Source organism: Pogona vitticeps, chromosome 6 (assembly GCF_051106095.1).
Source record: "Pogona vitticeps strain Pit_001003342236 chromosome 6, PviZW2.1, whole genome shotgun sequence".
Lineage (NCBI taxonomy): Eukaryota > Metazoa > Chordata > Lepidosauria > Squamata > Agamidae > Pogona > Pogona vitticeps.
In genome coordinates this window covers 49,786,349-49,802,293 of record NC_135788.1, presented here as the reverse complement: position 1 = coordinate 49,802,293, position 15,945 = coordinate 49,786,349, and the positions used below count along the sequence as shown (strand labels likewise).

General features: G+C 41.2%; 1 protein-coding gene across 4 annotated transcripts in view; it reads right to left on the bottom strand.

The window, feature by feature from the left end:
• NEK11 (NIMA related kinase 11) overlaps window positions 1–15,945 on the bottom strand; it is a 185,290-nt gene that overhangs the window by 76,376 nt on the left and 92,969 nt on the right. For 2 of the 4 annotated variants that reach the window (XM_078377350.1, XM_020806878.3), the window contains 5 exons: window positions 10,507–10,571; window positions 8,498–8,624; window positions 5,416–5,565; window positions 5,250–5,328; window positions 4,158–4,243 (listed from right to left, as the gene is read on the bottom strand). In XM_078377350.1, coding sequence (XP_078233476.1) covers window positions 4,158–4,243; window positions 5,250–5,328; window positions 5,416–5,565; window positions 8,498–8,624; window positions 10,507–10,571 — 507 coding nt within the window. The remainder of the gene's footprint in view (window positions 1–4,157; window positions 4,244–5,249; window positions 5,329–5,415; window positions 5,566–8,497; window positions 8,625–10,506; window positions 10,572–15,945) is intronic. The other 2 variants (XM_073003497.2, XM_078377349.1) reach the window with 2 other exon arrangements.

Below are 15,945 nucleotides of genomic sequence, written 5' to 3'. Positions count from 1 at the left end.
TCTGTATTGATCCGGATATCCATAGCTCTGGTATGGATATGGATGGTACCGGTCAGGGTATGGGTGATCATAAGAAGGTAAGCCCTTAGGATGGTAATATTGCTCCTCAAGCCCAGACGGCTGGTATGGAGAGACATGTTTGCATTTCTCCTTACTTTTCCTAGGAGTGCAAGAAGCAGACTCCTGTTCCGACTCAGTCTTGGTATCTGCCCACCCTGAGGAACAAGGGCTAAAGGGGCTATGGCCGGGCTGGATGGTGCAACAGCCCCAAATTGGCCCAAACTCGGAGACATGCTCAGGATATCATGAGCTTGTTGGGCTGGAGGTATAGTGCGTTCCTCCCTATTGGAAAGCCCAATATCATCTCTCGAAGACTCCTGTACTATAGGAGGTATAGCAAGAGGTGCTGTAGCCGGTTTGGCTAAGTCCTTTTGCCTCTTAAGCTTTTCCTTGTCCTTTTTCTTATTTGCAGGATCAGTAGACCGCGACTGAGCCTTGGAAGAAGCCGGCTTAGGTTTTAGAGTTCTTGGATTTCACAGGTAAAGAAGCCATGCGGGATAGAGACTGGGCAGCAGGGCTAGTGGTTGATTTAGCAGCCTCCTGGTGAGGAGGGTTGGAGGAAGGGAGGGCTGAAGCCTCCATAGCAAGGTTGAGAGTTGTTAAAAAAAGATTTGATGCGTTGTAGCCGGAGCTTAATAGCCTGCTTGGAAAAACTCCTGCACATGGTGCACGACTGGGTGAGATGGGTTCCCCCCAAACAAAAAAGACAAAGATTGTGCCCGTCTGTAAGTGGAATTTGTCGAAGACAAACAGAGCACTTCTTGAAGCCCCGAGGGACCATAAAACAAAAGAAAAAGGGGGGAACAACCATTGCGGGAAGGGGGGAAAAACAATGATAGAACAGGAGAAAAATGCAAGGTTCTATCGTTTGAAAAACAGGTAGAATAGTAAGAATAATAAAGAACAATATGGAAAAAAATGAAAGATCAACTTAGCAAGGCTAAAATCACTTTCCTTAGCGCTCTAGTATCCTAATGTACTACGCGAATGGCAGAAAAGAGGAAACTGAAAGGAAGATTGAGGAGGTGGAGCTCAAACCCCATGGGGGGGGAAAACTAATTGACTCTTTTTTTCCAAGCTCTAGAATCTTCCAAACGTCCTGCACAGGGGCAGGATAAACCCATTTGTGTGCATTCACAGAGGCCACTATGAAGAAGCAACATAACTAACATGCTAAGTAAAGGATATGGATTGTGTTTAAGGCAGAAGAAACCATCAGTGCATTGAAGAAGATGGTAGGGTCCACAGAATGGTGTGGATACATAAGACATAGTTCTTTTGCTGAAATTGAGCAGGTTGGACCCTAAGCAGTTGGCTGAGTGCTTGTTTAGAAATGCATGTAAGCTAGTATTTCTAGAAAGGGCTGAAGTAATACATAAATGAATAAAATTGTCACATGTTTGGAACATTACTATCTGAACCACAGCAACCTTTACATATAGACTGCATGTTCTTGTTGAACAAATGCTGAGCGAGTCAGCAGTGTGATACAGTTGCATGCGATTTTAGGCTGCAAAAAAGAACCAGTGTTTCCAAGTCATGGGTCATGATGCTGCCAGTTCATTCTGTACTAGCCAGCTTTCACAGGAAATATTGTGTCCAGCTCCGGATGCTGTCCTTATAAATAAATAAATAAATAAATAAATAAATAAATAAATAAATAAATAAATAAATAAATAAATAAATAAATAAATAAATAAATACATAAATACATAAATACATAAATACATAAATACATAAATAAATAAATACAGTGGTGTCTCGCTTGCTGAGGATAATCCGTTCCAGCAAAATCGCTGTAGAACGAAATCCTCATCAAGTGAAATGAAAAAGCCCATTGAAATGCATTGAAAACTGGTTCAATGTATTCCCATGGGCGAAATACCTCAGCGTCCAGTGAAGATCCTCCATAGGGCGGCCATTTTCTGGTGGCTGTCTTGCAAAAAAGCCTTCCTAAACACAGCGGGGAGCCATTTTAAATAGCGGGCGGCCATTTTGAAACCCGATAGTCAGCTGTGTTCTGATCATCGTAAAGCGAAAAATCGGTTCCTGAAACAGGGAACTGATCATCGTAAAGCGAATTTTCCCTATCTAAACATCATTTTGCGATCACAAAAAACACATCGTTAAGTGATTTCCTTGTCTAACAAGGTAATCGTCAAGTGGGGCACCACTGAACTGACAATTTGGAACTGATTTAGAAGAGAATAAAGATGTACATGAATAATATGGAAAACAAGTATTGCGAAGAAAGACTGAAGAAACTGAACATGTGCCACCCATAGAACACTGACATGGGCTATAGAAGCACTGATCAAATAATAAATAGCTGTCACACAGAAGATTGCAAAAAACTGTTTCCTGCTGCATCAAAATGAGATTACATTTTGGGTGTAAGTGATAAAAACCTTCTAGCAATGGATGGCCTCCTGCTCAGCGACAGTCCTCAAGCAGAGACTAGACAGGGCATAGACTGCCACCGGATTTTGTATATCAAGGTGAGGGCTTGACTAGGTGACCTACAAGGTCCCCTCACAACTCTATGATTGCTACATTGAAACTTCCTTTTCTAAATCATGAAGACACACAAATCAATGAGCTCTAGGTAATTATTACCTAGATTTAGGTACCTAGATTTATTATAAATTTGTTGAAGATTTTGCAGATCCTGGTTCTGAAAGATTTCCTTTAACATAAGGAATTAGAACGAAAAATGTGGGAACTCTTTATGGAAGAATAATTAAGAAGTGCTGAGAATAAATATTAGGTTTTGATCCAAAGGGAGCTGCAGTAGTCTTTTAAAATGTTTGGGACGAGAGAGGGCCCTTTGACAAAAACAGAAGAGCTACTTTCCCAGTTCTCTTATACACTATTTTTGTTGTCCCCGTCACTTCTTTAATCATGCTGCTGCATATAGGATCCAATAACTCACTGCAGATTGTATGGGAGGAGAAAGGAAGCAAACATTGCTGGCTGCGACAACACAGCAGAAGATAACTAACCTGCGGTGTGGTATCTCATCTCTACCTATTTGCTCTCTAACCCAGTGGTCCTCAACCTTGGGCCTCCAGATGTTCTTGGACTTCAACTTCCAGAAATCCTGGCTAGCAGAGGTGGTGGTGAGGGCTTCTGGGAGCTGTAGTCCAAGAACATCTGGAGGCCCAAGGTTGGGGACCACTGCTCTAACCAGAACAAGTATTCTGCTGCCTGAAACAGAGGGAAAATACCCTCCCCAGACATTCAAATACATAGCATTCAAAGCCAGGCAAGGTACTTAACCTGAAGCAAAACATCTCAGCTCCTTTCCCTGTCTCTAGTAGTCAAAATGCAATAAACACTTTCAAAAATATTAACAAAAATAATTAACCAGTTAATTATCTGCTTCTTTTTCATGACACACCTACATTCGGCTGCGTGAGCAAGTCCTCTCACTCTGCCTACTGGCTGAACTGGCCTACTCTCTAAGTGGTGAACAAACAAATTGACACCATCTTTGGCATTCATGTTCTTGAAATTCAGTGAGATATAAAGATTGAGATGTCTAAAGTAACTAACACTTTGCATCTTTACTGATTTCTGGCTATGTGTAGGCAGAAGAAATATTGCTTACAGCAAGCAAGAAGACAGCAAAGGAAATAATTTCCCCAGCAGTGTAATGCAGCAACTGCTGATTAATGGAATCAAGCTACACTAACTGCAGTCTAAGGATAGAAAAGAAGTGGAATGCCTGATCCAACTGAAAATAAAAAGGATAAGAAATTAATTACCAGCTTTAAAATTTCTGCTAAACCATTGTCTTTTGGTACCCTTCAAATTAAATCAACTTAATACACATGTCTTATGTAAAACTGAGTATGCTATTTATGTTGGTATAAGTAATAATGGCAACAGTTATCCTTACTGTTATTGGAAATCAAACAATATCTTATCATTGAATTGTGTTGTTAATTATTGCAAGCATTTAAATACACCTTTGAGGAACAATAGAAAATACATTTATGAATTGAAGGATGAAACTGCATGCATGGAATAGATTTTTTCTCTCCTTCATCACTTGCTTTTCTGTTTCACTAACATTAAGGTAATTCTATACTCACACAGCACTCATGATATGAGCAGCCTCTTCTTGAGAATTAACCACCTGGTCCTTCACATTTATATTTGCGAATTTACACTTCATACTCTACAAGAGGAAACAAAGCAACACCAATTGTCACTGTTTATTTTGTACCAGACTAACTAAAGTGTTTCATGATTTTTCCCATTTTTAAAAGAAAATATATGCTGTGATGGTATCTCATGTTACAAATCTTGCATTGAGCAGAGGACTGGATTGTATGCATTCTGTCTTTTTGATTCTACCCCACTGCATCAGTCTACTCCAGCTAGGTTGGCCATTACACTCAATGAAAGAGGCACTCATCTGTGTCTTCCCCCCATTTCTTCCTTTGTAATCAATAAATGATTATTGTCTCCACATCAGAAGGACATAACAGATTGTGGGAGATAGGGAAGAGGGGCACAATAGGAGCAATGGTACAAGAGACAAACAGGAGACATGATTTTCTTTTTTTGAATCCATGCTTTGAAGAATACTGTTTTGATAGAAGAGAACATTGTATAGCTGGAAGGCACCGAAAAAGTAATCCAATCCAAACTCCTGGAAATTCAGAAATCCACAGCTAAAACATCCCCAACAGATGGTCTTTCAACCTCTGTTTAAAAATCTCTGATGCGAGAAAGTCCACTGTCTTCCATCTGTCCAACAGTTCTTACCATCAGGCAGTCATTTCTCATATTGGTTTGTGTCCTTCCTCCTAAAGCCACAGAAAACATGCTTGGTCTATTTTTCATATGACAGCTCTTCAGCTTCTTGAAAGCCATTATCACATCTTCTTCTCAGCCTTCCATTCTGTAGGCCAGTGATTCTCAACCTTGGTCTCCCACCTGTCTTGGACTAAAACTCCTAGAAGCCTTCACCACTAGCTTTCCTGGTGAGGATTTTTGGGAGTTGCACTCCACGAACATCTGGGAACCAAAAGGCTAGGAACCACTGCTCAAGGCTAAACATGAACACATCCCTCAGTTACTTCTCACAGGAGTTGATTTCCAGACCCTTTACCATCTTAAGTGCTCTACCATGGACACATTCCAACCTAATACATCTGTTGTTGCATTATATCAAATACCTGCAATTGATCATGTATCCATGGAATTCTTAGAATCTCTGCTGCTGCTGGCCTCCGTGATGGATCCTTGCTCAGCATACTGAAATATTAATGAAAGAAATCAGTTCTCATACTACTGCAAATCAATGAGGGTAAAACCAGCAAAGAATTAACAAATAATACCCACCAGTTTAGTACTGCATCAAGTTCTCCTGGATATGTGTCTGGAAGAGAGGGTGTTTCATCCTCCACAATTTTGAGTACAATGGACAAAAAATTGTGACCACTAAATGCATGATCCAAACAGCACATCTCATACAAAATGCATCCAAGTGACCTGGAATGAATGAATGCATGTATACAGTACAAACAGACAATCCATTCAAGTCTTTCATTAAAAATTTCTCCAGAAAAAAAATCAGTATCTGGTGATTGCTTAGAGTTGTTGCACTTTTATACTTGTTGATAAGAAAAACAACTCCCCTTCATCTGAAAATGAAATACACTTCCTTTGTATTAGAGAACCGCCTAGCATTTATTCAGCCTGGCAAATCTTGTTTTTCCCTTCACGTGGGATTTAAAATACATAATGGAAGTGATACAGAAGTACAGTTTTATCAACTTGTGGGAGTGCTGGACATTTCAGTAGGATGAAAACAGACTTTATATAATACTTGATGGAGCAGCAGACCTCTCTGGAAGTGCCATGACCTCATTCATGGTAGTTTTCCCTTTTCCTTTCCACATTCAATTTATGGAGAAAAATAAAACAAATACACCTACAAGTCTGCCATCAGCTGGCTTATGCCGAAAGATACTGCCGCTTCCCTGGTCCAAGAGCAGAGCCTGGAAACTTTACTTTTCTGGATGGCAATTTCCAATAATCATGTGTGCTTGGGGATTCCAAGTGCTGTCAATCAAAACAAATTTTCTGCACACTTGGGTCTGGAATCCACTCACCATTTTAGATTTTCCATGATACCCACAGAGGTGCTACACTGTTTGCTCCAGGGATCTTGTAAAGGACTTTTCAGACCTGAAACTAGTTTTTTGAAGCTAGCATTTGACATGACAGTTTGAAGGTCTGTCTTGCAAATGGCAAAACCAAGTGAACCAATTGCAGTGGCTTCTTTGGAATGGCTACATCGATCTTTACTCCTAAGCACAAGAGTACTGTGGCTGGGATCTAAAATATGCATCTTTCCATACATGAAGCCTGTTTGCAATTGTGTCTTCACATTCATGCTTTCTGTTCAAGTTTCTCCCACATTTTTGAAACCATTCAATATTTTAGTCCATTCAGTGTTTTCTGATAGTCCTGTACAGCAAGGAACAAAGAAGACTGACATAAAATCCATTCCTATTCAAGGACAAGAATGCATAGCACAGAGCTCTTTACTTTTCTTTTAACTTCAACATAGTGATATAAAGCGTTATCAAGGGAAAGGAGTTGAGGTTATTGGTGTGTATACTGTACAGGCAGCCACACCATTTCACCCAAGAACCAGTGTATTTTCAAGAGAAAGACCTCAGGCATCATCCATGAAAAAGGCTTTTGTTCTGTGAGGAACAATGACAAAAACCCTATATTGCATTTATACTCCTTCTGCGACTGTTATATAGAGTAAAATAAATATATCATTTTAAGAAGTGTTAAATTTTGAAAAAAGTTAGATGCTCATAACTCAGTTTCTAAAGCATCCAAAAGGAAGGAACACAAGGAGTTGACTCCACCTAATCCTGTTTACATACAGAGCGGGTTCCACTCCAGCTACACAGAAGATATGTGAACTGGGGTATGGTCAATTCTGGACAAAAGTACAAGAACAAATGAGGAGACATATGACAACTGATGTTCACCTAGTTCCTCTGCTCCCACTGCTGTTTTGCCTGTCCTCCTAAAATGCCAGAGCAATAAGGCCCAATATAGACATGGCACCAACCACATTAGAAGAACACATCTCTGGACTGGATTATTGGTGCTCGTGAGTGCAATGCTAGAACAGCAGCATTGTATACCCATAAGTCATAAATCCTTCATACCCAGCATGCTAATTTAATTCAGCCCATGCAAAGGTCAAGTGTATGGACATTAATTAAACATGGTGAGTGTTGCACTTGGACCAAATGTAACAAAGGAAATCTGAAGCTTCCAGAGGCACAAAAGAACCCAGGAAGGGAAATGCAGCCCAGTGAGGAAAAACCATGCTTAATAGTAAAAAAATGCTGTGTCTATTTGGAAAATGGTAGGATGAAATGAATAGTTCTGGAAGATGAATAACTAGAACCCACACTACAGTATTTCGATGCAGTCTCCTTTTATGTAGGAATTATGAAATCAGAACCTGATTTCACTGAATTGCAGAATAGCTTAGTGAATGACTAGATTATTATATCCTGGTTTATAAACAGTGCTGTAATCACAGTTTTCCGGCTTTGGATGTCAAGGGAAACAAGTCAGGATATAGGTGATGAATCTGGCCATGTAAGCAGATAAAAAAAAAAGAGCAAACATCTGGAAATACATTCCTCACTTTCAAGCCAATCAAACAGAGGTTGATGAAGTGTAGCCTTCCTGCAGCATATCAGAACTTCTGGATACTCCAGCATCCCACAACTACCCTCAAAATTATTTTTAAAGAGTTTTTCTCAGAATCATTGTGGCCTCTAGGGGATGTGGGAGCAAGTTTGTCATATTTTAGACCCCCCCACACACACATACACTATAATCCCCTAAAATGGAAAATAAAATAACATGTTTTTGCCATAAGCGGTCTGATGGGATGTTTTCAGTGGAAGAGGAGGAAGAGGAGGGAGGGAGTGAAGGGAGGAAAGAACAAAAGGAACAGACCACTTGAGGCTGGGGGGACAGTATAGGGTGCAGTCCTCAAATGTACAGGCGTGAGCACATATGGCCTCTGGAAGTGCTCACCTTACAATAAAACATAGCTTACTGTCAAAAAATAGTTACATTTGAAGTTGGTTCCTGTTAGTACTAAAAAAACTGTAAAAGGGTAATGAATGTAATCAATATAAATTCCAGATTACCAAATTCGTAGTGAAGTGTATGTCCTTGCCTAGATCTGATCTTCTGTTAGAAATATTCCAGCAACATAGGAGCATATTTGTTCAAATGATTGCATTTCCCCCCAAAGGAAAGATAAAGTAAATAACATAAACAAATAGAAAGTGACCTACAAACCAATGAGTTTTTTAAGTGTTATCATTATGATTACATGAAAAAGAGAGAATGAATTCCAATTGCTCACCAAATATCTGATTTTGTGTCATAGCCCTGGTGTTGCAGTGCCTCCGGGCTCATGTAGAAAGGTGTCCCAGTAAAAGTAGTTGCTAAGTCACAGGAACCCATCAAGAGACGAGAAACTCCAAAGTCTCCTTGAAAAAATATTTGATAATTTAAATAGTTGACCACTCAAGTTAAATGGGTGGATGAAAAAAACAAGCTCAATATTATTGTTTTGATGGTGCCATTTTATTTCTTGCATTTAAGCTGGAATCCACTGCAATGATTTCTACTACCTAGAGAAGAATTCTACACTAAGGATTCCTATCCCTTCAGCCACTAGATAATACACTTAATTTGTCTCACACTAGGAGTCTTACCTAGTATTTTGACTAATAGAGCTGGCTATCTTCTCTATGTGACTGCTGTGTCCCAACACAGGAAGTCATGTGTTTCACCCAGGGGATAAATCTGTGTTAAAGCCAGGCATATGTGGTTTCAGAAATGGAGATAGCCCTATCCAGGTGATCAAGAAAAGTTTAATTTTAAAGGGTGAGCAGGGGGATAGCTCTCTCTGTCTCTGGCATGTTTTCTACTGAAGAACACTTCTGCTGCATCTTGAGTCTCTTCAAAAAGTTTGGGATCCTGAAAGCAGAGACATATAGACCTCCTCAGCAAAGTTGAGAAGCCTATGTTTGTCATAGCTGGCATTTGTCCCAATTAAGGGTTAATCTCAGAATGAAACCAATCATAAACAACTGATAGGTGGATGCATGCTCAAAGGCAGTGGGCCCAGCTCCTGGCAAGGAAGGTGGCCTGCTGCCTCTGAGTAGGGTGGCGGCGTCAGGAGAAGGTAGGGAGGCAACAGGGGCAGTGGGAAGGGGGTGGGCAGGCACCCTATTTTGCCAAAGCAGAACGATGTACTAAGAGGAAAAAAGTTCAGTGCTTCATTCTGCTTCAGCAAAACAGGATCCCCAAACCAGATCATGAACTGAACCACAAATCATCCTGGTTCATTCGTTTTTCTGGTTCATGGTTTGATTTATGCCTATCTCTACATACCACACCTCAAAGTGACTCTGTTTAGCCCAATCCAGCCTGTTCCAGGCCAAGATAATTTGGCCATATAGGTGCATCCTGAGTCTCCTGTCATGAATGTGTTTTGTTCAACAGCACACAGTAGGATGAGAAATTATAGGAGTAGCATTAGTATGTGAGCATGCGCACACATACACAAACTAGGGCTTGCCACTTCCAGTTGGACCTAAGATATAGAAAACAAACTGCACACATTGAACTACACAAGAAGAAATTATTTTAAAACATCAATGCAAGTCGCTATTAACTGCTGGATAGCTCAGTGGTTTAGGTATCTGGCTACGAGCCAGACATTGGGTGTTTGATTCCCCACTGGGCCTCCTTGAGAGGGACTGGACTCAATGATCCATAGGTTCCATTCCAGCTCTCCAGTTCTAGGATGAGGACAAGGATGATTCTTAGTACTGAGGTCAAATGCTAGGAAGAACAGACCATGAAACTCACTGCATGACCTTGGGTCAGTCAATATACATCATAGGTTGTTGCGGGAAAGTAAAGAACCATGTACCCCGCCTTGTGCTCACTAAAGAAAAGATAGGATATAAATGTAACAAATAATAACTAGATAAAATTATTATTTAAAAAAAGATGACCACAAAGGGAAATGTAGGTGAGAGTCCATATTTAAACTCAAAAGAGAGGTACACATGAGGAGAGGACAACTCTGTCTGCTCCATAGTATCTTTCTTCTCAGCCAAGTTCAAACACCAGACGTATACTAGCTCCTACAACCCAGCAGGGCCCCTCTGACATCTACCTGCCTTAGGACCTCTTTTTCTGTTACTCCATGGATGACTAGAAAATAATTAGAGCCTGTACTTTACATTTCATATAGCTCCCTGGAGCACCTGTAATATATTATAATTCTGAGTAACAGTGTAAATTAATCTTAAACAGAAGAATACAATCATAGGAAGAAAAGATAGGGGATCTTACCAATTTTAACAACATTATTTTTCAAAAATATATTCTTAGCTTTCAAATCTCTATGAAGTATTCGCCTGAAAATAAAGAAAAATTAATGTTTTGTAATTTCAGCAAAGTGTCAATTCCTGTAAATGAAATTTTCTTTTCTTTCTCTTTATTGTCTTTATGTTTTATTTTTTGCAAGAGAAATAAAGCAAATTAGATAGAAATATACTAACATAATAAGCAATATGAAACAAAAAAATACACATAACTCACAACAACTCAACAAACATAATTTAAGTTTGTGCACCCATCACAGGGACTAATGGAGATATATTTCCTTCACAAACCAATTATTAAAATGCCCCATGCCCCTTCCAAAAAAGACCTTATCTCTTGTTGGCATACAATCAGCCTTCCCTTTTCAATACTACAAAGTCCAAAAAATCTTGCCATATATCAACAAATTTATTCTTCTTTAATAATCCCTTTTAAAACTTGTATCACATGTCAAAATATCATTAATTACTACTTCCAAAACTTCATTATATCATTCCCTTTTTTTGCTCAGTTCCACTGCTCTTCATAAAAATAGATAATTCTATTTTGAGGGAGACTTCTAGTGTAACTTTTACATTTTTCCCATTTTTTTAAATACCAACATTCAAAATTCTAATAATAATTCTCATTATGGAATGACATGATCTATAATTAGGCTGGAATGCTTTTTTAAGGTACAAAAAAGATAAAGGGTAAAAAAAGTTTCAATACACACATGATAAGAAGAGCCTATTAGGAACTTGGAAAAAGATCATACAGCAGATATACTAAAAAAAATACCAAGCTGGGTATCACCTACAGAGGCCTATATAATTAATCATTAATAATTAAGAAAATGTATGATTATCTGCTTGAAACTAAATTGCAAGATGAGATTGTACGTAAAAGAACATATGATTAGGTGGGCACAAAATATAGGACGTAATATTGATATTGATCATTGGTTGCAAATATGAAAAAATAATATAAAGCTCACAAAATTAGTAAATTTTAAGGAGAACATATATAAGATGTTTTATAGTGATATATGACTCTGAAAAAACTGTCAAAGATTTATACAGAGGTGTCCAACATGTGTTGGAAGTGTAAAGCACAAGAAGGAAGCTTTTATCATATGTGGTGGACTTGTAAAGAAGCGAAACAGTACTGGATAGCAGTACATACTTCGTTACAAAAAATACTGCTCTATAACATTCCACTAAACCCAGAATTATTTTTATTGAATATTATACCAGATAAGATAGATAAGACAAAGAGTTGTCTAGTTATAGATATAGTTACTGCTGCCAGAATTCTTTATGCTAAGAAGTGGAAGAAATCAGAGATACCAAAGCAAGAGGAGCTCTTGGAGAAGATTTGGGAAAGCAGCAGAGATGGATACACTATCAGAAGTGTTGAAAGACTGTCCAGTACAAACGACAACTGAACGGTGGGATTTACTATATAAATGGCTTGAGTCAGTAGATAGCGCTTGATTAACATAGAATTAAACTAAGAGGTAACTGCAAGTAGAAATCTGGAGTGGCCAGTGGCAAACCAAAGGAAATGGTGGTGGTCTTGCCTGATGGAGATATGAACATAGGCATCCTTGAGATATAGTTTTTTGTTTGTTCAGTCGTTTAGTCGTGTCCGACTCTTCGTGAGCCCATGGACCAGAGCACGCCAGGCCCTCCTATCTTCCACCGCCTCCCGGAGTTGTGTCAAATTCATGTTGGTTGCTTCGATGACACTGTCCAACCATCTCATCCTCGGTCGTCCCCTTCTCCTCTTGCCTTCACACTTTCCCAACATCAAAGTCTTTTCCAAGGAGTCTTCTCATGAGATGGCCAAAGTACTGGAGCCTCAGCTATAGTACCGCAAACCAATCTCCATGGCGGAGTAATGGGATGACAGTTTCCAGGTCATCATACAGAATTTTTTGATGACACAAACTGCTAATGAGTGAGTGGAATAAAGGTGCCTCCCAGCCACCAGCCACCATCTTTGCTCAGTGGAGATGGCGTCTGCTTACGCTTTGGTGAATTTTGGGAAGTAGCAATGATTACAGAATTAGGACAAGGATGTTTCAGAAGAAAGGTTGGTCTTTCATCATGTACCCTGTAAAAGTTCTCAACTCTCCTGGCAGTAGGAACTAAAGAAACTGATTTCTTCCAAGCATCCTTTGCTAGAGCTAGCAGAGAAAAGAAGAGGAAGAATCAGAGGTGATTTGATCATACAGATGATTCAAGTGTTCTGGGTAGAGTCTGTGCAGAGATACAATAAGTGAAGCAGCCATGAGGAGCACAAAATCAGAGTAGGCAGTATTCTTGGAAAGAGATGGTGGATTAGTGTCACCCACCTCCAATTTAGGCATAGTGGTAACAGCTGAATGAAGCTTAGATTCCAATGGGGAGAAAGAGGATGAAGCTGAAGCAGATGGAGAAGCTGATGGTTGATGTGACACAAGGGGCTGCAGCAGAAGCCCCTGCTGTTGGGATGACTGAATTAACTGCATCTCCAAGCATGGTGGCTGATAGTGAAGATTGGATCTGAGGGTGGCCAGGGTAGGTAAAGGTAAATGTTCCCCTTGACATTTAGTCTAGTTGTGTCCGACTATAGGGGGCATTGCTCATCCCGATTTCCAAGCTGTAGAGCCAGCGTTCGTCTGTAGACAGTTTCCGTAGTCACGTGGCCAGCGTGACTAGACGCAGAATGCCGTTACCTTTCCACCGTGGTGGTACCTATTTATCTTCTCGCATTTTTACATGCTTTCAAACTGCTAGGTTAACAGGAGCTGGGACAAGCGACAGGAGCTCACTCCATCATGTAGATTCGATCTTGTGACTGCTGGTCTTCTGACCTTGCAGCACAGAAGCTTCTGCAGTTTAACCCGCAGCGCCACCACGTCCCTTGTCAGGGTAGGGGGAGGGTATTGATATTGAATGTCAATGGCCAGGGTAGGGGGGGGCTATTGATAGTAAAGGTGGAGATTGAATCTGGTGACAGACAAAGCAAGTTGGTATTGTTGATGAGATGGGACCCACTGTTGTTGACTGGATCCGAGAGGCATTGAATACGACAGGAGGACTTGGTACAAGTGGACAGTGTCTCACTGATGGAAGCTAGGATCAAAAATGGATGGATCCAATGCCGCAGAATGGGAGTGGTGATATCTGGAACAGAAAAATGTGCATGCTTAGATTGAGTCAGGCCTGCAGAGTGCCCATGTCTCCAATTCTTTTGACTATGCTTTGAGGTTGATGGAGCCCAAGTGGACTGAGGGTGGAGCAAGGTGTTGTTGCACAGGCCAGGTTTGAGAAACTGCATACATGGAATCTGATGTCTGAGAGGTTAGGAAAAGTGCCAAAACTGAGGGTGTGACCAGTAGCCATTGGTGGCTGTTGGGCATAGTCTGGCACCTTCAGGGTTCCCTATAGTGTTGGAGCTGGTATGGAAGGCAGAATGGTGACATGCATCTGTGGGGTTGCCATTCCCAAGGTTGCTAAGCTTTAGGCTTAATCTACAGTAGAGGGCAAACCCTCCTGGATGACGTCACAGCTGCTTCTGAGGGGCATGGCTGCCCACCATTCTTCTTCTTTCTTATACTTGCTAGAGAGCTTGCATAGAGCCTTTCCCTAGGCCAATCCTAAAGGCATGATGTAACCATTGTCCTATCTGAACTCTGTAACCTATCTGTATACTGTTCACTATCTGTGAGTTTGTAATGTTAATAAAAGCACAGTCCTGCTGGGGGCAGGGCAGAATGCATTGGCAGAATTCACTGGCAACCCACTCGGTGTTATTCTGCCTCTTCTACTAGCGGCCCACTGTTGGCAGACATCCCTGTGTGTGTGGCTGACTTCTTTAACCTCTATCTCTAAGAGACTGTTTGCTATCCTAATTATCTGGTGATCATCACAAAGCCCATCAGCCTGCTAAGTTTGTGATTCCAACATGCATCCCCTCAAAATAGTGCAGAGGAATGTAGTGAAAGGCAGTTGGGAGACTCCTGGCTGCTCTTGCAGAGGCACCTGGGAACAGGGTGTCTGAGAAAGCTATGTTGACTGTCAGCAGGACAGGCTGAATAGAGTCTGAGTGGATTCACGGCTGATGGGTCCAAAAGTGGAAACTGAAGAGGAGCTCCAAGAGAAGTTAATTGCAGCCCCGTGTCACATGAATCCAAAGTTTAAAGTCAAGGAAGGACTCCCAGAGAAGCAGATGGTTGAGGCCGAAGCTTTGGGGGCACTGTTGGTGTTGAAGATGTTGACGATGAAGCTTTTTGAACAGCATCGGGTTGATCTGAAGCTGAAGCTGTGGGAACCATGGCAGTAAACAGGCCCTGAAGAAAACCCTAATCCAAGAGGTGAGGGTGGGAGAGAGAAGACCTGGAGCCAGAGGATGGCAAAGTAGAGTGCTGAAGAGGAGAAAAACTTCCCAACAGATCTGAGCCTGGCTTGGGCCTTGCAGGAGGCTGAGGAAAGGCTGGAGAGGCAGAAGGAGGAGTTGGTTCAGGTCGAACAGCTTCAGGAAGAGGTGGGTGGGGGTGCTCCCTAAACTCATTTCTGAATTAGTCTTTGGGGTTTTTCAGTGGATTTAGTCATAGACTTAGAACAGACAGGTTACTTACCTGTAACCATGGTTCTTCAAGTGGACCTCTGTGAATTCACACAAAAGGGTTAAATCAGCGCCTGCACTGGACCTCTCGGAATATTCTCAAGCTCTGAATAGAAAAGTAACAAGTTTAAGGCTGCCTATAGTGCGCATGCTCCACCTGCCAAAGCCTCAGTTCCGTTTATCCGCCACAAGTACGTGAGCATGAGCCAGATATAAGCTGTGACGGATAGTGGGGAGGCTGGGCGGGATTGTGTGAATTCACAGAGGTCCACTTGAAGAACCATGGTTACAGGTAAGTAATCTGTCTTTCTTCAGTGTGGCCTCTGTGAATGCACACAAAAAGGTGACTAGCACGCTAACTTACCGGAAGGAGGGCCGTCACTGGAAGATGGATGTCAACACTGCTCTCCCAAAACTTGTCTCCTTCTTAGCCCTCAGGTCTAGTCTGTAATGAGTGATGAAAGTAGAGACATTCGACCAAGTGGCTATCCTGCAGATATCAGGCACATCAACACCACGTAGTAGGGCTGTAGAGGAGGCCATGGCTCTGGTGGAGTGAGCTCGAAGGCCTTCAGGTGGAGTTTTATGTTGAAGCTCATAAGCTAGTGAAATGGTGGAGACAAGCCATCTGGAGAGTGTTGAAGACGATGCCGGTGAACCCTTCCTCTTCCCATAGAAGCAGAGGAACAATCGATTGGAGGATCAGAAATCCTTAGTCCAAGTAACATAAAAGGCCAGAGTTCTTCTGACGTCTAGGGTGTGGAGCATGTGCTCAGTGTCATTGACAGGATCAGAAAATAGTGTAGGTAGCAG